Source organism: Neoarius graeffei, chromosome 9, assembly GCF_027579695.1.
Source record: "Neoarius graeffei isolate fNeoGra1 chromosome 9, fNeoGra1.pri, whole genome shotgun sequence".
NCBI classification, from domain to species: Eukaryota; Metazoa; Chordata; class Actinopteri; order Siluriformes; family Ariidae; genus Neoarius; species Neoarius graeffei.
The window spans coordinates 45800766-45822289 of record NC_083577.1 but is presented as its reverse complement, the minus strand read 5'-3'; the positions used below and the strand labels follow the sequence as shown (position 1 = coordinate 45822289).

The window sequence follows — 21524 nt, the reverse complement described above, 5'->3', positions numbered from 1 at the left end:
GAACTTCTGGTCCTTTATAACCCACCCTGCCTACTTAGATCAAAAGGTGCAGGTTATCTGTTGGTACCTCTTATAGTCAAGGCTACATATGGGGCAGAGCCTTTTCTTATAAAGCCCCACAGTTATGGAATAAACTTCGAAGTAGTGTTCAGGACTCAGACACACTCTTAGTGTTGAAGTCTAAGCTGAAAACATCTTTTTAGTCAAGCCTTTTGTTAATAGTTTATTAGGTAAAGGAGTAGATCTGGAGGGCCCTCAGGCATAGTGTGTTTTGGTAAACTGGGATGTTTGGAATGCAGTCACCTCCCCACTCTCATGCATTCACTCAGGTTTGATGACAATGGATTGGCTGGCTACTTTATGTCCCGGGGCACCCTCATGGCTGTGTTACCTTCTAACTCTCCCCTTTTAGTTGTTATGCTGTCATAGTTAGTCTTACCAAAGCCCCTGCTTGCACTCAGCACAAAATGTATATTGTTCTTAACCATTAAGTGACACCAGGCATATCCAACAACCTGTGTTCTCTCTCCCATTAGCTGTTGATCCCAAGACACCAGTGACACTGACTACTTCTGCTCTTCGGACCTGCCTTATCCATCCGGATGTCCTACGTCTGGCTGGAGTCTCATCACTTCGCTCATGTGGAGGATGGACCCATCTGGACAGTCAAAAGGCACACTTAGAAGATGGCTCTGGATACTTAGCTTTGGCATGATGGCTTAGGGCTACAATTGCCATGATAAAATTTAGAACCGCAGTAGTCATGAACAGTTTTGCACTCGAGTCTCCATCAGTGAATAGTTTATAAATTCACCAAAATAGACTTTATGCTAAAACTAATTAATTTCCTGGTTACACAGTTACAGAAGCAAGTTATTTATAGTCATACTACCTTATCACCCAAATGAAGATGGGTTCACTTTTGAGTCTGGTTCCGCTCAAGGTTTCTTCATGTCGTCTGAGGGAGTTTTTCCTTGCCCCCCCTCACCACAAGCTTGCTCAGCAGGGATAAAATTAGCTTACATGTTTAAAGTCTTCACAGAAAAAAAAGCTGCTTTGTGAAAATATCTTAAAAGCACTATATACAAACTACCTTGACTTAAACCAACATGATAAACTTTTCCCCCCCCTTCAGCAAAAAACACTAACATCAGTCCATGAGGGTGAGACTCCAGTCAGGAAGTTTTAGTCATCTTTTTAATCCCTCCCCCAGATGGATGGAAGTGCATGCACAAAACCCAATCAGAAAAACACCATATATTAAATCCCATGTGATACTTACATGCTGGATGTTTGGGTATTTATTTACATTTATTATAGACTACATTGATGTGCAATTTTATATAAAACATGTCTATTTGTACAAAAGTAGGCAAAAAAAATGTTCAAATGCATTTATTTAAAAGAAGCATGCTCTCCAATCATACAAGCCATGACAGGATGAGGTACAGGTTCTGAAGAAGTCCCTCGTCTACAGGCCTACTACCTTAAAGTTTTGGGTTGTCCCCAATTCCAAATACAATGGCTCCAACTACTGAAGGACTTAAGTAGCTCTGGGCTCGACCAGGTGTTTAGAAAAATAACACTCCACCAGTCCAATAAGCCTCCAGGACCAGAGTCAAGTTACCTTGGGATATTGGAACATCCTGTCCCCTAGGAGCCTCTGTTATCCGATTGTGGTTAGAATGGTGCACAAAAGGTTGAATGATATTTTACAACATATGTAGCCACATTCATTAACTAAGGCAAGTTAATAGACCAGTGACGCATACAACCATTCACAAGTAGTTCGCTCCTGTACGTCACTCAAGAAATGCAACTGATTATATTTCAGAAGTGCACACAATTCCCCAATCATTTAAGATTCATATTTAAAAAAAAAATAAAAATAAAAAAAAACACCACATGAAAGCCACAATCATTGACTGCACCATTGCATATTAACACTATCACAATATGAAGTCATGTAAGCTATAATTTGGTACCAATAAAACTTAAATCAATCAAGCATGACAAATTAACCCCCCACGTGTCTAATGAAACAATATAAAAGCAAGTTGTACACTGAACAACAAAAGGCAGCAAGTTAACTTTTTGTATTTGGTAACCACTAGGTGTCCCCAAATGACAAGTGTGGAATGTGCTTAGAGGTTCATGACCAAGTGCCTTTTGCTTTTATTTCAGCAGAGGGGAACGGAATACTACCATAGTCGTAAAATTGCATAAAAATGTGCGTTTTTAACCCATTCGGACATATGTACAACTGTACACGAAGTTCCATAGCATTTTTTTCCTTGTGTCCAAAGGGGTTAATTTTTGTAGTGTTCATTCAGGGGGGAATCAAGTTCTCTGTGCAGAGGGAGAAACACACTGGACCCCTTATATAGACTTGTTATTACTTGAGTCAGAGACTGATGAAAGCAACATCTCATTCTTTTGGTTCTGCAGGACAGCTCCATCTTTAGACATATCCGATGAGTGGCTATAAGAGTGCCTCCTCTTGGTTCTAGAGAAGCATCTCATCAATGCCTTAATGATCAGATAGACCAGCTCTGCAACGTTGAGCACGATGCACAAAGATGAAGATCCCACCATGAAAATAGTGAAAACTGTCTTCTCTGTTGGTCGAGAGATGAAACAATCAACTTTATTTGGACAAGGCCACTGTTCACACTTGACAAGACGTGGCATCTGGAAGCCATCATAGACAAAGTAGAGGGCGTACATGAAACCAGCTTCAAAAAGGAGCCTGAAGAACAGGCTACAAGTATAGGTCCACCACAGTGGGCCTGTAATGGGCAAGCGTCTGTTCTTCAGACCCTCTAGGTCTTCCTCCTTCGCTTTGTCACCCTTGCATGCAATGAGTTCTTTCTTGACACCACGCTTACGATACGCGACATGCATAGCCACCAGTAGAGCTGGGGTAGAAACAAAGACCAGCTGTAGGCACCAGAGACGGATGTGAGAGACTGGGAAGAAGTGGTCATAGCAGACATTTTTGCAACCTGGTTGCTGTGTGTTGCAAGTAAAGTCTGATTGTTCATCTCCCCAGACACTTTCTGCAGCCAGCACCAGGATGGTGATGCGGAAAATGAAAAGAACCGAGAGCCAGATCTTTCCCAGGCTAGTGGAATGTTTGTTCACGCCTCCTAGCTGGCTATATAGTGCTGCCCAACTCATCTTGCTTGCTGATCGCTAATCCTGTAGGCAAAAGTAAAAAAAAAAGGTTAAGTAGGCACCAGTGTGAGGTCCTCCCCGTCACACCTGGAATGCATGTATGTATGATATAGCAAACATGTACACCTTAAAATTTGCCAAGTTATTCTTTAAAATCAGGTCTATTTAATTTGATGGCATTTGAAACTGAAAGATGAATTCTAATGATATTACAAAATTATGCATGCAAATACATCATTAAAAAAACTTGACACGTTTGTCAGCAAGCAGCATAGACACTTTTCATACAAAAACAATGAAGGCTATTGGGTTTTGTTGCAAAATAAATAAATAAGTGCAACAGTCAAAGTCTCCAGAAGAACTGTGGCTGCTTGTACAATATGCTCAGTAAAACTTACAGCTCCCTTATAAAATGGCACACACTATACCCAAGCCTACCTTTTTTTTTTTGCAAAGGGCTGTCACACCAAATATTAAACTTCCATTTATTACTGTTTACCACCCTTTATAGTTTTTTTTAATATAGAAACATTTAATTTCTGTATTTTTGAAGGAATCTTCGCACAAGACCAAGACTTTTGCACTGTACTAATACACACTCAAGTTTCGACACAGCTACTCATAGGTTTTTCCTGTATTGGGGCCATTTTCTATACTGTATAATACCAAAGACATCAAAACTATGAAATAACATTTGGAATTATGTGGTTAAAAAGAGGTGCAAAAGAAAAAGGTTTCATTTTAGATTCTTCAAAGCAGCCACCGTTTACCTTTCCAGACTATTGGCATTATCTTAACCAACTTCATGAGGCAGTCACCAGGAATGCTTTTCAATTAATAGGTCTCATTTAAAAAAAAAAAAGTAGTGCAATTTCATGCCTTCTTAATGCATTTGAGGATTTGAGGTGTATCCAAACATTTGACTAGTGAGTGTGGAGATTTTATTTATATATATATATATATATATATATATATATATATATATATATATATATATGTGTGTGTGAGAAAGCTTTGTAATATTGTATGCTGTAATATGCATATAGCTACTCTTGTGCTTTATGTAAAGCCATTACAGTTCAGTAGTACAGTACATTGTTGCAGATTTATCTTTTGAATCCATTTGATCTCTAGACACAAAGAGCCTTAAATAGTCCTAATACAACAGGAGAACAAACAGCCTTCGTCATAAACAAGAAGGAATATTTCCAAATAACTTATATGACCCAAGGAAACAGCGAGATTAAAAGACTAAGGTTAAATACACACAAAACAGCATACTGTACGTGTGTTAAGTGTTGCGTTTTTAAAGAAAACTTTGGTCATGCCGCCTGTAGGACTCCTCTCTTTTTCCTTCTAAAACGAGTGGAACTTGAGGGTTTCATCATGAAACGTTGGACAATCAAGTCCTCCAATATTAACCCACATAATCCGAGTTTATCCTACACTTCAAAACCTACTTTACCACCATTTCTATTTTCGAACGTGACAAAATGGAGCAAAAATCCCTCCAAAAAAGTAAAACTAAATTAAAAAAAGTCAGAAAATGAGTCCCTCAGACAGGTTAAATGAGGTTTGAGTTAGTCAACAGAATTTAAAGCGTCAATAAGTCGTGTGTGAGATATAATATAATAAATCAAATCTAAATGTCCTCTCACCTGTATTGTGTGTTTAGAGAATAGAGAAGTGCGCATCCCTGTTGCTCAGCCCAGGAAGCGGCCCTAAGGAGCGCCGGTCTAGCTGCACTGATTTAATGCTTAGCAGGCTGCACCTGCCGCCAGTGGGCGGAGCCTCAGCCATCATCAGTCTTTAATAGGCTACACCATTAACACACTCTTTAAATCACAACACATGCTTACAGATGACACTTAACATTGTAAATAATCATTTACAGTATAATTTATAACATCACTAACAACAAACCTATAACTAAAACTGGAATGATATCGCAGCCTAACTAACATGGCTATTGGACATTTTGTTCGCTTCCTGCTCCATTATCTCTAAAAGCAAGGTTTCAACCATCCTTTCCTACACAGATGTATGTCACAGTTAACATCTGAACAACGATAAGAGGGGTAAAAAGACTAAAATAAATAAACAGATCTTTCTTAATTCTGGCTATCGGTTCACATCATTAAAGGACATGGGACATGGATTTTTTTCTGGGTATAATTATGTATAAAGGACATAAGAAATGCCATCTAAATCACCGCAGGGCATCAAAAATGTGAAAATCATCACATTATTCAACTTTTTTATACATCAGCGTTAAACAATGATTCGTTAATTAGCTAAGTGGTCACGTGACCCGTGACGTCACAAAAACTTTTCAAGGAGCCAGCGCTTGGGTATCTAATGTAAACAGGTTACCGAAATGGACACCATCGACAGTGACATTCCCGATGTTTCACAGAGATGTGAAGTTAGACCCTATCAATTCGAACCGATAGCTGGAAATTCACATGAACATAGATCTTGTCTTTACTCTGACAGGTCAGATGATTCTGAGAGTGAGAGTTCATTCAATCCCCATGAAACTGAAAGCGGTCGGCTCGATAACACATCCTGGTAAGTTAAAAACAATTCTGCTCAAAGGCTAATGATCTGTTGAAAGAAGTATTATTTTTGTATCATACATTGAAAGTTCATCATAGATCTAGCTAAAGTCCGTTGCAAGCTAGTTTTTTTTTTGCTGATATTTTTCGAGATTGATTGAGATACAATGCTTCCAGAGTCCGAGATGAAAACATTCAAAATGGCGAAACGAGTCAGAATTATGATAATCAATAGGAAACCGGGTATGGTTGTAACACGGGGGGAGTTGTAACGCAACTAATTCCACCAATCAGGGATAAGATACAAGTCATGTGGCAATTAGAATCTCTTCATAGTTCCTTTTCGACCACGCATAGACATTTGGAAATCGTTGGCGCAAGTTCTCACGGAGAGAAGTGAAAAAAACAAAGTCTGAGGTAAGAAAGTAACTTTTTTTATATTATTTTTTTTCCTAGTGCTTTACACATTGTAGGTAACGTTGTATGAGTTATATCAGGTCAAACTACAGTCTCTAAGGTAAAGAATGGTGTACTTATCCCCTGCTAATGTCAAAGCACCATGCTAATACAGCTAGCTAAGCAATGGATGACAGTGGTGGGGTAGGATGTAACAAGTTTTTTGAAAGTGTTACAACCATCCCCTTACATACAAAAAAGATTTTTTTGTGATTTTGATAATTCTGCAGAATGCCTAGAACATGGGTGAGGAAAACAACTCGTGGAGTGGATGCTAAACTACTAAAAAGAGCAGCAGAAGAGATTAGGAAAGGTACATCTGTAAGGGCAGTGGCAAGAAACCATGGCATCTGCCATGTTACCCTTAACAGATATTGGCAGAAGTATAAACTGTTGAAAGACCAGGGATCTCAGGACCTGCCTCGGGTAGGATACGTCAGTCCAAACATGGTTTTCAACAGGGAGCAGGAGGAGATGTTGGCAGATTATATTAGCCAGGCAGCTGACATATACTTTGGGCTAACTCCACGCGAGGTAAGCATGATAGCTGAGTACAGGGTAGAATAGGCAAGAGTTAAGAACTGTTAATTTGTATTAGACCTCTCATGCAAAGTCAATTTAATGATTGTGAATGATAAATACATTTACATAAAAGCAGTGAAAAGTTAAATAAATTCTAGTGCTGTCAAAATTAACGCTTTAATCAAATGATTTATGAAAAAAAACCTCAATGTATGCTCAACTCAGACTTCCTGTTATGCTTTTGCATAGGTCAAAAAGTTTGCATTTCAGCTAGCAGTCATTTTCCAAATAAAGCACCCTGCAACCTGGGATGAGAAGCAGATGGCGGGGCCTGACTGGTTCTGCAACTTTATTAGGCGGAACCCCAGACTCTCCATTAGGAGTCCCCAGGCAACAAGCCTTTCAAGGGCCACCTCCTTCAACAGAACCAATGTGGAGGCCTTCTTCAGTCACCTGGGGGAGGTAATACAGAGGAACAACTTCGATGGTTCAGACATTTGGAATATGGACGAGACAGGGGTCACCACAGTACAGGCTCCATCCCGAGTGGTAGCGCGCCGGGGGGTCAAACAGGTAGGAGCCATGACGTCAGGTGAGAGAGGTGCATTAGTTTCAGTGGCATACGCTGTGCAAGCTCTTGGAAATGCCATACCTCCCTACTTTGTGTTCCCCCGAAGAAATTTTAAGAGTCACTTTGTACAGAGCGGACCACTTGGAAGCGCTGGAAGTGTGAATAAGTCAGGCTGGATGCAAGAAGAGGATTTCTTAGCATTTCTCGGGCACTTTGTAAAACATACAAAGGTTAGTCCACAGAAAAAGGTGTTGCTCCTGCTTGATAATCACTCCTCACACATTTCTGTGAGGGCTGTTGATTTTTGTAAAGGCCAGGGCATTGTTCTTCTTACCTTCCCACCACATTGCAGCCATAAGCTCCAGCCACTCGATCGTAGCGTGTTTGGTCCATTTAAGAAAATGGTCAACGCGGCTAGTGATGATTGGATGAGGGTGAATCCAGGTAAAGCAATGACTATTTATGATATTCCAGGGATTGTGAAGACCGCCCTACCCACAGCCGCAACACAAAGAAACATTCAGGCAGGCTTTCAATACACAGGCATATGGCCTTACCATCCCAACATTTTTCAGGACAGTGATTTCCTTACCGCATGAGGCCCATGGTAAAACCACACTTCCAGGAGGGGCTGCCGTCTGCCTCCCAAGCCGGCCGAGAGCGCTCCTCGTCGGGCACGGCCAGGCGGGCGAATGCCCTGGTCTGTCCGCCCTGTCTAAAAAATAATGGTACAACTCCGAGTGAAGGTATCAATGCGCTGTCGAAACGCGCTGAAGGTGTTAGTATGCCTGTCATTATAGTGCGGACTTTCCATAGCATAGAAAATCGCCACGTTTCAATTTGTGTAACTGAACTTTGTTTCATATCACTGGTCATATAAACCTATGTAAACAGGAAAAACGCGGAAGAGTTTGGTCGCATCTAACTACAGCCCCAAAAAATACCATTGGCCATGCTGAGCCTAGCTACATTGCTAACAGGAGTAACAGCGCGTCTGATTGACTGGGAAGTCGCAATACACCATGATGTTCAATGTACGTTAAACACTCTAAAAACGAAACAATTTTCTTGTCATCCAAGACACAAAAACTATTTTGTCACATTCGTCATCATCACGATTCACACTTCTCCATATTCATCTACCTGCTTGTGCTGTACCCGAAAGTTTTTGTGACGTATGATCACGTGACAGCGGCTCTTCCGGTTGTAAAATATGCATATCGGAGCTCGAGCAGAAATGCCATATAATCATCACGAATATAACAATTTTGCTGAATTTAATAGATAATTTTGTATTTGTTGATGCAATTATTTCATATTTTTAATGGAAAGAAACTGATATAGCGTGCATTTATGTTTCATGTCCCATGTCCTTTAAGTATGTTTTTCTGGGCAATAACTTTAAAATGCCTATCCTGAGGAATTGGTTTGACTCTTGTCAGACTTGTGGAGATAGTATCACACTTTAAACTTGCCATCTCGACTGTCCATATTTTCTTTATTTAACTGTATTGGGGTGTAATTGTGCTGATGCTGATGGAAATGCATTCTCTGCAACCCATGCGCAAAGTCACCATATACTGTACAACATGGAGAACAAAACCACTTTACCAACCCCCATTCCAGTTTAATTTGATTTTAATTGTGAGAAGGGCCAGGCTTGCCCTATAAACAAAACGTCATTAAGTCTTTTAATAGTCATAGGTTCTGTTTCCGATTCAGAATCAAAGAAAGTATAGACATGGTGTTAAAACAGTGTTCCTGATAACACAGGATTAGCCAGTACTTCGAGTTCCCTGAAGTCAAACGTCCAAAGTTGGCTCAGTTTGCTTTTTTTTCTTAAGTTGAGAACATGTGTAATGGGCAGAAGCCATTCATTTCTTAAGCTGAGCCAGCCCCATCAGCAGCTGATCCCTTCTCTCTCTCCTGGCAGAGAGATGCTCTTCGTCACAAGGGATAAGCTCACAGATCTCCTAAATCGATAAGAAAGGTAATGTTAAAACAAGACTTTGTTCATACAGTTCATCTATGAAAACTGAATTAATTCTTAAATTGTCATTAGAAACATAAGACTGCACACACTTCATTAATTCTAGCTGCTACCTCTCCCTCAAACTCAGGAATTGGCCCAAAACTAGACAGAACCCTTCTCATGCCGTCCCGATAGCGTCCAAGGTAGTCATCAAGACCTGAGAATACAGAAAAGGGGACAACTTATTATACATGTCCTTGACATCAAATGAAACCCGTTTTAGTAAATATTCTCTTTTCGTCGTTTTCATTTTTCACAACAAATGTATTAAAAGGTTTACATGGCTGGATACTAAAAATATTTCCTTGATTGAACTCTGTAAAATTTTTGAAGATTTTATCACCCCAAGCAGCTCTTAGCTCTAACCCCTTGATCAATCTAGAGACTAGACTGAGTCACTTCTGGAATAACTCGGCTGTTATACAAACTTAATACTTGAGTGCCTTGCTTACTTTAGCCTTGATGCACAGAATCCTGAAGAGCAACTCAAATGGTTATCAGATGGGCTTGGATGCTTACAGGAGACTCTTACAGAGACAAGAATGCAAGTGAAAACATTACCTCCAGTTCTTCTCTTCCAAACAACATGCACCTTGAATGCTACAGAACTAAAACTGATGAACTTTTATTCTAATATGCTATTATTGTAAGTATTCAGTCCCATAAAAATATGGTGCGGCATGGTGGTGCAGTGGTTAGCACTGTTGCCTCACAGCAAGAAGATTCTGGGTTCGAGGCCAGTGGGGGGCCTTTCTGTGTGGAGTTTGCATGTTCTCCCCGTGTCTGCATGGGTTTCCGCCAGTTTCCCCCACAGTCCAAAGGCATGCGGGTTAGGTTAACTGGCTACTCTAAATGTGCCCATAGGTGTGAATGTGTGTGCGAATGGTTGGTTGTCTGGGGAAGCTGCGACAGATCTAGCAAGCCAGTAGTGAATGAGTTGTGCTCATGATTGACAACTGACAGGCCAATTGGCCTACACGGCGTCAGGATTTAAAAAAAAAAAGACATCAAAATATCATTAACTCTTGATATTATGGTTCCAAGGACTGCCTGACTGGAGCAAACCCAGTATTTAACAGCCATCAAAAGAAGGTTTTGTTTTTCACATGGTTTTACAGAGCAAGGCCATCCTGCATATTTCACGCTGCCTTCTGATATTCACCATGAATCTGCGGCCTCCACAACACAAACACCCATCTTACCATCCTTGTGGGCTTCTTCCAGTGACATAATTATTAATGCAGCTCATTAATGCTATGTCTACACACCAAATTAACCCTAATCTTAACCTCAGTAACCAAAAGGAAACATTTTGGGTCTTTCAGTTTTTTTAAATAACAAAAAAAGTAACCAAATGTTCCCACAAGGTGGTCAAACTCTCAGACGTTTCTATTCTTGTGGAGTCATTTGGGCCCCACCAACATATAACTACCCCACAAACACACAGTGAGTCATACAGTAATACAAACAGTCATGTGTTGTATTATAGAAGTCCACAATTCTATAAAGAGAAACCAAGCCCTTTACTTGTTTCCCCTACTATGCTCTGGGCATTCAAATTTTATATAAGAAATATATTTTATTCATAAACACATTACAGTGCATGAATACTTGCCATTTGGTGCATTGAGATGCATAGTTTCAATTGGACCAATGAAAGCGTAGCGCATGCCCAGCCCCTCTGACATCACCAGATCAATATCCTTGACTGAGATCACATTATCCTGAAGACACAAACATCACAACTCAGTTAAAAGTTAATCTTTATTTCACAATGGTGGAATTTAAAAATGACTCAATGGTTTAGTGATTATCTGGGTCTACATTCAGTACTTTTAGTTTATCTGGGTCTTTTCTCTGTATGGCAGTGTATGCTGATTTCATAGAGTGATCAGAAAACAGTGACAGTCTTTCCCTTTTTATCTCAATAGGAGAACATTAAAACAGGTCCTGATGTATTAGATTTCCTTCATCATCTAATTCTGTGTCATGGGAACAATGGGACGGTATCGAGAGAAGCATGGTAGTGCCAAGCTTTGGGTCCACGCTGCACTCAGATTACCTCAGACTACAGATACCTGCTGCATGACTGGCTTGAAATCAAAGCTTGGACACAGACCTGGTAAAAGTGGGTAAGACTGGAATGGGGACAGGGTGGTCTTTGTTCATTTCCTGTGGACAACAACGAACCCGTTATATCACAGTCGCCGGGCGACGGACTGGCTGTGGGAGTTGAGAAAAGAGGCCTTTCCTTTGCAGTAATCACCGGAGGCAACCAGCAGCTTTCTCAGCTGCTCCACTTTCCAGTACTGGCTCTCTCTCAACAGCCCTTCTTGAACTCTCCACGCAGCCCTGTACGGTTGGGAGTCCTTTGGAATGAACTGGATATCCACATGAATGGCTTAAAAAGTGACTTGTTCATGTAAGTCATAATAAAAGAGGTTGCTTTATGAGCCATCACCATTAAGAATTAGGTACCGGAATAAATTATAAGCAATTATTAGTGGTGTGCATGTGCATATGTAATACTGTACACACACACCTGTGCAAAAGTTTTAGGCATCCTTTTTTTCATCCAAACTTTGTTATAGATTTCTATTTTATGACTTCTGCATTATCAAGTCAGTACAAAAACATTTTACAGTTCCAAACGTTCATTTTCCAGCACAAAATTAAATGTTACAGGGAAAAAAAAGTATGTATCTGAGCAGCATATTCCATAAGAGAGCACTTTTCAGAATAAAAAAAGAAAACATAATGAAAGCTACTGGGTCTTGCTGCAAAATTAAGAAGCAAGTGTGACAAAGTGTCCAGAAGAACTGTAGCTGGTTCTGCAAGATGCTCAGTAAAACGACAGCTCACTTCCTTATAAAACTGCACTCATTCTACCTGAGACTACTATTTTCTAAAGCAAAGGGTCGTCTCACACCAAATATTGACTTTGTTTCATTTATTATGGCTTACTTTTGCACAGTACTATATACTGTATATCTGCCCAATCAACTTTAATAATTCTGTCAGCAGTTCAGTCCAGAGCAGCAATATGCCCTTTAAAAGCTAGATGGCCTTTCGATTTCATAAAATCGGTGAGATTTAGTTCCCTCTGAAATTTGGTCATTGTGATATGTTTATTTCTGTAATATCTCACAAAATATCAGGCCATTCCATGGCTGGGAAGTTATTTAATTTGAAGGGATTTCTGAGCAAATAATGTGCATGAAATCACTTGCTTCGCATAGTCAAGCAGACAGAGGAAGTCCGTGTGCGCATGCGCAGGTTTACCTTTGACCGTGCACTGACCGTTACATCATTCTGTCACTAAACAAATAGCTGATCACACCGAGGTGCTCGCTGACCGCCGATATTTATTAGTTTGGTCCTGCGTTTCCTTTCCTTCGCAACATAACGTCTTTTCTTCCTGCTTTCTGTTACTGTAGGCCTTTCGTGTTTCATTCGTACACCCACGTCCTCCATTTTTCTCTCCTGTTTCAAATTTGTATCCCACAATGCCTTGTGCGAACGGGGAAAGCCCACCACGTGATGCATGACCTAGTATCTTGAATTGGGTCATGGTGAAGCAGGAAAAAATAGTGGAGAATTTAGAGCCACATGGCCCTAAATTCATTAATTGTTCTATTTAAAAAAAAAACTAATAAAATTGGAAGTCTGTGATTCAAATTCAGTAGCTTTCGGTCCACTAAACAACAACAACTGGATGTCAGGGAAAATTATTTTTATGACCTAAACTTGAAAAACCTGAAAGGCAGTCTACCTTTAAGGTTCTACAAAAAAAATATTTAATGCGTGTTTTTCTTCTTCTTCTTTTTTTAGGCTGTTACTGCAGATCATGTGACTGAAGTCAGAACTTGATCACAAATCTGGGAGTGGGCTTAGGTCTTTGTATTTATGCAGCAGTATGTATCAGTTTGTTTTCTCTCAACATAAAAGGCTTGTACATTTGCCATAATTTTAGCAGATTGATCGGATGGTATTTTGTGATGTAAAGCTGTGTTTCTTTCACAGTAACTTTGCATGACAACCACTGCACATTGTATTAATATTGTTGATATTATGGAAAAACTGGAAATGCTAAGATCCTTAGCTGTTAGACTGAGAGTTGTTTGTTAGAGAGGATTCTGTAGTAGTGCAGTGATCTTTAAAAGACACACAGTTTTACTGAAATGACAGAGGCCCGATATTAGGAAATCATTCAGTAAAATTTCTCATGTTCTGAGCTTTGACAACCTATTTTATCTTTTGCCTGGATGATATTGTATTTGAACAGAATTCTATTATACAAGGGTATGTGAAACACATTTAAACGGACTGAAACATCCAATGAGAGACCCAGCTCCTGAAGTGTAGGGCTGGAGTCCAGCACAGACTGCTAGTCTCACTGTCTTAACACACTTTTTAAACCTGGTATAAACTGCTAATTTCAAAGAGGTGTTTTCGAGCAGGTAAAACCTTACCTGTAAAACTGAAACTGAGCATTAGGGGATTACATACATTTTCTGTCAATGACCTTGATTACTTAAATCATAACCATATGGTTATATGCACATTTTCTCCACATTTTCTCACAGTTGCATACACCGAGGTCCATCATATCAAGGTTATCAAGTGTGTGCGCACGTGTACAGATAAACCAAGGCTGACCTCAATGCCGTATTAAACACAAAGAGATGATCATGTGAAAGAAATAAAGTAACAAAAGAGGCTACCCAATGCAATGTTAGAATGCTTTGTACATGGTTTTCAAAGGCTTGCAGGATAACAGTTACAGCTGCAGACTGAAAGCACAAAAACCAAAATGCCATGATCTTCTGCCTAGAAGCTTTCCACTAAACATAGGCATCAAATTTGGCCTCAGATGCTTACTACGCTCTTTCAGACAATACATTCCTCTTCTGCGAGTTTGCGAAAACTTTAGAAGAAACACTAATCTTTCCTGCACACCATCAGGTTGAACCAGATTCCTTATACTGCCATTCATGCAAAGACTAACAAATCTGATGGATGACGACAACCATACATGACCATATAAAGGTCGTTCAGGACATCACAATAGGCCACTCCTTAATGCACTCCTTTTCCTTTGTTAGTGCATAATATACAACGTAATCTGTAAGATTACACCATGTTATCAGTTCAATATGTCATATAAAGAGCTTCGCTGAGAATATCATTAGGGCATGGGATTGTGTTGCAGTGCTATGCCTTAAAAAAGTATTGTACTTCTTCCCACTCCTTTTTTCGAACAATGTGCGGTGTATTGTAATGTCTTAGCTCTTTATGTTATTTTATTTATTCTTTTTTCGTCACTTTTTTCATTTTCTTTCTTTTGTATGTACAAATAGTTACATACATTTTTATACATGTTCGAAATAAATAAATTCATTCAAATTCATTCAAAAAAAAACAAACAGCAAGCTGGGATATGCGAAGAAAAGGTGGTCATGGTGCTGTAATATATATGTGGCAAAGAAAGACTTCTTTTTCTCTAAATATTTATTTTAAAAAAACACCTCTACACACCCCTGTTAAGATTACAGGTTTTTTTTTTCATGAATTAGATCCTTTTCCACCTTTAATGTGATAGCATCCAACACAGTTCAAATGAAAAACAAATGTTTTAAGAAATAAAAAATAAAAAATAAAGACAACCTGGCTGCACACATGTGCATATCCTTTAATAATAATGGGGCATATGACTGTACTCAGAATTAGCACATTAATACATCACTTGCGTTCAAGTTTTCATCATACACCTGTCAATGAAACAATTTTGATTCACCATAAATCAGCTGATTATGCAGGAACCTTTTCTGACTGCTGAAGCCATGGTCTGCAAAGAGCTTAACAAAGCATGGATGAGATCTCATCATTGAACAGTATAGATCAGGACAGGGGTATAAAAATTTTTTTCCATCACATCAGATGTACTGCGGAACACTGAAGTCCATCATCATCAAGTGGAGAAAATGTGACGCCACAGTGACATCATCAAGAACAGAATGTCCCTTCAAAATTGACAAAAGGACAAGAAGAAAATTTATCAGGGAGGCTGCCAAGAGACCTACAGCAACATTAAAGGAGCTGCAGGAACATCTCACAAGTCCTCGTCACTCCCTGACAACACTCTCGTATATTTTTCATGTCTGGGCTATGGGATGGGAGAGGGAAGCCATTTCTCATTTAAAAAAAAAAAAAAAAATCCACATTCACTTAAATTGTACCAAAACACACATACATGTGGCAACTCGTGTTATGATCTTGAGACTAGCGTCATTCTAAAAGCTATGTTTGGCAGAAAAACAAAGACAGCTTATAACCCAAAGAACACCATACCTATCATGAAGCATGGTGGCGGCAGTATCATGCTATGAAGCTGCTTCGCTTCAGCTGGAAGCCTCTGTTATACAGCTGAACATACAAAAATATCACTTTCCAGCATGATAATGATCCAAATCCCAAAGCACACATCAAAAATCTGTGGAAAGACTTGAATGACTATGAAAAGAAGGTACAGGAGAAACCCTCATAATTTGATAGATCTAGAGTATTTCTGAAAGGAAAAGTGGAATAAATTTGCCAAATCAATAGAAGCTACGTTCATAGACTCTTACCCCAAAATACTGTGTGCTGTATTACAAGCAAAAGGTGTGTTAACAAAGTACTGTATTAGTTTAGAGGTGTGCTCACTTGTACAACCGGGTTATTGTAATTTTTTTTCTTGCTTTTCCCTAAAATGTTTCTGTAGTATGTTGAGCGGGTGGGTGGAGCACAGAAGTACGGCAGGCCAGAACTGAGTTTGCAAAAACTTTTTATTTTCAGCTTCAAATACTACTCCCAGTCACACAGACATGCACACACACATCAGTTGCCTGGTAGGGGAGAAAGCTCCCTTCCTCTGCTCTCTCTCTCCTTATATAGGGCGCGGTCACTGGGGAAGACACACAAACACAGATTAACCAACATCAGGTGCAGTGATTCTGCCACTGACCTTCCCTGACTCCGCCCTCCGGTCACAGACCGACGCTTGACCACGCCCCCGCTGCCACATACCCCCACCGCCCGACTCAGGCCGGGCAGCCGTCCGGCCTGCAGCTGACTCCCCCCCCCTGACGGGAGAGGAAGTCCACCACGACCATCTGTGCCCCCGGCCACCTTGAAATTAAAGGGCTGGAGTGCCAGATACCAACGGGTGATCGCGCATTGGCATCCTTCATGCAGTGGAGCCACTGGAGGGGCGCGTGGTCCGAACAGAGGGTGAAGGGGCGCCCCAGGAGGTAGTAGCGGAGGGCGAGGACCGCCCACTTGATCGCCAGGCACTCCTTCTCGATGGTGCTGTAGCCCCCCTCACGCACCGACAGCTTCCTGCTTATGTACAGCAGGGGGCGGTCCTCCCCCTCCACCTCCTAGGACAGAACAGCCCCCAGCCCTCTGTCCGACGCGTCCGTCTGCAACGTAAAGGGGAGAGAAAATTCAGGGGAGTGTAACAGTGGCCCCCCGCACAGTGCAGCCTTCACCTCCGAGAAAGCCCGCTGGCATTGCTCCGTCCACTGGACTGGATCTGGTGCTCCCTTTTTAGTGAGATCAGTCAGCGGGCTGGTGATGTCCAAATAATTAGGTATAAACCTACGATAGTAGCCAGCCAGCCCCAGGAACTTTTTCACCCCCTTTTTGGTCTTGGGCCTCGGGCAGGCCGCAATTGCTGCTGTCTTATTAATTTGGGGACGCACCTGCCCATTGCCCAAGTGGAAGCACAGATACCGTACTTCCACCCGCCCCATCGCACACTTCTTCGGGTTGGCTGTGAGACCTGCTCGCCTCAGCGACCCAAGGACGGCCCTCAGGTGTTGGAGGTGCCGCGGCCAGTCGTTACTATAGATTATGATATCGTCCAAGTACGCGGCCGCATAGGTGGCATGGGGGTGGAGGACCCTGTCCATAAGCCACTGGAACGTAGCGGGCACCCCAAACAACCGAAAAGGAAGTGTGACAAATTGGTGTAAGCCAAACGGTGTGGAAAAGGGCATTTTTTTCTTGGGATAGTGGAGTCAAGGGGATCTGCCAATACCCTTTGTGAAATCCAGTGTCAAATAAAAGCGAGCCGTGCCTAGTCAATCAAGCAACTCGTCAATACGAGGCATTGGGTACACATAGAATTTAGACACCGTGTTGACTTTTCTATAGTCCACACAGAACCGGACCGACCCGTCGGCCTTGGGAACCAAGGCTGCTCCAGTCACTGTGGGACTCCTCGACAATGCCCATTTCCAGCATGGACTTGAGTTCTTCCCGAACCACCTTTTTCTTGTGTTCGGGCAGCCTGTAAGGGCGGCTGCGCACTACCACCCCTGGGGGCGTCTCAATGTGGTGTTCTATGAGGCGGGTGCAGCCGGGCAGGGGCAAGAACACGTCCGAAAATTCGGTCTGCAACTGGGCAACCTCCGTGAGTTGGGTCGGGGAGAGGTGGTCTCCACAGGGGACCGGAGAGGTACGCAATGCCAATGTTCCCTTTGGAACCTCCGGCCCCAGCTCCGCCTTCTCTGGAACCAACAACACCAACACCACAGGGACCTCCTCGTTGCAGAGTTTGAGCAGATTGAGGTGGTAAATCTGTAGTGCCCCGCCCCTGTCTGTCCGCCTCACCTCATAGTCAACGTCCCTGACTCACCGTGTGACCTCAAAGGGTCCTTGCCACTTGGCGATCAATTTGGAGCTCGATGTGGGCAACAGTACGAGTACTTTATCTCCCGGTGCAAAATCCCTAAGGCGCGTACCCCTGTTGTACAGGCGGATTTGCCGTTCTTGGGCCTGCCGCAAATTCTCCTGGGTTAGGTGAGTGAGTGTGTGGAGTTTTGCGTGCAGGTCGATAATGTATTGAATTTCATTTTTGCTCGGTGAAGGTCCCTCCTCCCAATTTTCCCGCAGTACATCTAGGATGCCACGCGGCTTACACCCATATAATTATTCAAACAGGGAGAACCCTGTGGAGGCTTGTGAGACCTCTCGCACTGTGAATAACAGGGGTTCGAGACATTTAATCCCAATTGCATGCGTCCTCGCATACAAATTTTTAAATTATATTCTTGAGGGTGCGATTGAACCGTTCGACTAAACCGTCTGTTTGTGGGTGATAAACGCTGGTGCTGATCGGCTTAATTCCCAGTAACCCATACAGTTCGCGCAGTGTGCGTGACATAAACGAAGTGCCTTGATCAGTCAGAATCTCTTTGGGGATTCCGACTTGGGAGATGACGTGGAAGAGCGCTTCCACAATACTACGTGCTGAGATATTGCGAAGAGGCACTGCTTCCGGGTATCGCGTTGCATAGTCCACCAGAACTAAAATAAAGCGATATCCTCGTGTTGACCGATCTAATGGCCCGACGAGATCCATCCCAATTCTTTTGAACAGGGTCTCGATTAATGGTAGAGGGCGCAAAGGCGCTTTTGGAATGACTGCTGTATTTACCAACTGGAATTCGCAGCATGCCGTACACCACCTACGGACATCGCCGCGAATCCCTGGCCAATAGAATCGGGCCATTATTCGGGCTAGTGTCTTATCCTGCCCCAAGTGTCTGGCCATGGGATTAAAGTGAGCAGCCTGGAATACCAATTCCCCGCGGCTCTTTGGGATCAAAAGCTGCGTGATCGGCTCCTTAGTCTGGGTGTCCTGCGTCACTTGGTATAATCTATCTTTCATAATGGAGAAATAGGGGAAGGACGGGGTGGCGTTTGGCTGGAGTGTTTGACCATCAATTACTCTCACTTGGTCAAACGCATGCCGCAGAGTCTTGTCTCGCGACTGCTCTAACGGAAAATCCGCGAGGGATTCCCCGAGTGAGGGAGGAGGAGCCTGCAGCTCCTCACTCTGATGCGGAGATGACGTAGACGGCTCTGTGACAGCTGCTCCCGCCAATGCCACACCGGGACCTCCCCCCGCTAAACTACGTTAGGACCCACTCTTCACTAAATGTGCCATTAACTCCCGAAATCCCGGCCAATCAGTCCCCAAAATTATCGAGTGGGTAAGGCAAGGATTAACCGCCACCTTTACACTAAATTTCTCCCCTCAAAATAGAATGTGGACTGACACTAAAGGGTAGTTGTGAACATCCCTGTGCACACACAACACCTTCACCACTTGTGCTCTCCCCAATGCCTCATCTTGCACCAGGCTTTGGTGGATTGAGGTCTGATTACAACCGGAGTCCACCAAAGCCCCCTTGGACACTCACCGGTATGCGATACGCTCTGGCCCAATCGAGGGCGGTTCCTGGTGCGTCGGGAATCCGGACCACCGTGCCCACCTCCATTGCCAAGCACTGATGCTGGAGGTGCCCCGGTTCCCCGCAGCGCCAGCAAACTGGCCCAGGCTCTCTCTCTGCACCGGCGCTCTGGGGCTCACTCACCTGGGGGGGGGGAGACAGACACGGAAGCAGGAAACGGGAGGGCACCGTGCGTGCGGCGGGCCGGCTGGGGTGGAGCCGGCCCCCGCCTCCACCGTGGGGGAACGGGGCGAGGACGAGACACAGGAGGGGGGTAGAGAGAGAGAGAGAGAGAGAGAGAGAGAGAAGAGGCAATCTGCAATCCTGCCGTGGGAACAGCCGCCAAATGATCCTCCGCCAACTCGATGGCCTGATCCAGCGACGCCGGGCGATGGCACTGGACCCACTCCGCGGTTCCGTCGGGGAGTCGTGCGATGAACTGTTCCAGTACCACCAGATCGACGATTCCCTCGGCATCGCGGTTGTCAGCCCTCAGCCACCGCCGGCAGGTGTCCCGGAGTTGCTGGCCAAACGCGAACAGCCGGCCGACCTCCTCTAGGCGTAGAGCGCAGAAGCGCTGGCGTTGTTGTTCAGAGGTGCACCCCACATGCTGGAGGACGGCCCAGCGCAGGTCTGCGTAGACCAGCCGGCTGTCGGCGGGGAGCTGTAGCATGGCCAGCTGCGCCTCACCCATTAGCAGGGGGAGGAGGCGCGCCGCGCGCTGTTCCACCGGCCAGCCTGAGGCCTCTGCTGCTTGCTCGAAGAGCACTAGGAAGGCCTCAGGGTCGTCATGCGGGCCCATCTTCGTTAGGGTGAGGGGGGGAGGGCCCGTGGCGGTGGAGGTGGTGGACCCCACCGACGCGAGGAGGTGCCGGAATGCCTGACGGTCTTTCTGTTGCGCCAGCACCAGGGCCTCGAACCTTTGCGCTTGCTCCTTTCGGAGGGTGACCAGGGCCTGGTGCTGGCTCTGTTGGGCCGTGGCGAGGGCGTGGATCAGGTCCGCGAAGGGGGAGGACTCCATGAGGCTGTTCTCCTCTGTGCTCCCGTCCCGGGTTTCAGCACCACTGTAGTATGTTGAGCGGGTGGGTGGAGCACAGAAGTATGGCAGGCCAGAACTGAGTTTGCAAAAACTCTTTATTTTCAGCTTCAAATACTACTCCCAGTCACACAGACACGCACACACACATCAGTTGCCTGGTAGGGGAGAGTGCTCCCTTCCTCTGCTCTCTCTCTCTCCTTATATAGGGCACGGTCACTGGGGAAGACACACAAACACAGATCAACCAACATCAGGTGCAGTGATTCTGCCACTTACCTTCCCTGACTCCGCCCTCCGGTCACAGACTGACGCTTGATCACACCCCCGCTGCCATAGTTTCTATTTGTTTTCCACCTGAATTTTGTTGGTTGTTGTCATATTAAAGGTCGAGGAAGTTTTTAATTTATCTTGATTTCATTTTTTCCCCCATCACAAAAACATGCAATTTTAACATGAGTGTGTAGACTTTTTATATCCACTATAGCGGTACAACAGTCTGCGTCACTGTTTACTCTAACAACACACTATCACAAACATGCTTTGTTAAAGATACAAGTTTTTTGCTGTGAGAAGAATTGCAGCTATTGTGAATAAACAGCCAATAGTCCTGTCAAGCTGGTCAATCAGCTTTACTCTTTTGGATTAATTAGCATGACTAGTTTTTAGCTCAATGGCTTCTTTAGTGTCGGCCATGTTTTATGCACTTTCTCACACAGCACATCTTAAACCTGTGGATTCTAAAATCTGGATGCATAAACAATGCACTGAGCATTACAGGTTATACGTATATAAAAATCTCAAAGACTGCAGAGTTGCTTTTTAATATTCTTTAACAGACTAGCACAAATACTTAGCCATACACTCAACGGCCACTATTAGGCACACC

The 21524-nt window shown here is 43.3% G+C and overlaps 2 protein-coding genes across 2 annotated transcripts in view; both read right to left on the bottom strand.

The window, feature by feature from the left end:
• Positions 1–1451: 1451 nt before the first annotated feature.
• Positions 1452–8803, bottom strand: gjb8 (gap junction protein beta 8). The gene is made up of 2 exons (XM_060929617.1): positions 4836–8803; positions 1452–3201 (listed from the first exon to the last, which is right to left on the bottom strand). Exon 2 carries the CDS (start codon positions 3178–3180, stop codon positions 2380–2382), a length of 801 nt encoding a protein of 266 aa, XP_060785600.1. The 5' UTR covers positions 3181–3201; positions 4836–8803; the 3' UTR covers positions 1452–2379.
• An 87-nt stretch (positions 8804–8890) lies between these two features.
• The window catches only part of cryl1 (crystallin, lambda 1), a 31502-nt gene continuing 18868 nt past the window's right edge, over positions 8891–21524 (bottom strand). Inside the window, exons 6-8 of the mRNA XM_060929616.1 lie at positions 10932–11040; positions 9367–9473; positions 8891–9257 (exon numbers count right to left, since the gene is read on the bottom strand). Coding sequence (XP_060785599.1) covers positions 9159–9257; positions 9367–9473; positions 10932–11040 — 315 coding nt within the window. The 3' untranslated portion in view covers positions 8891–9158. The remainder of the gene's footprint in view (positions 9258–9366; positions 9474–10931; positions 11041–21524) is intronic.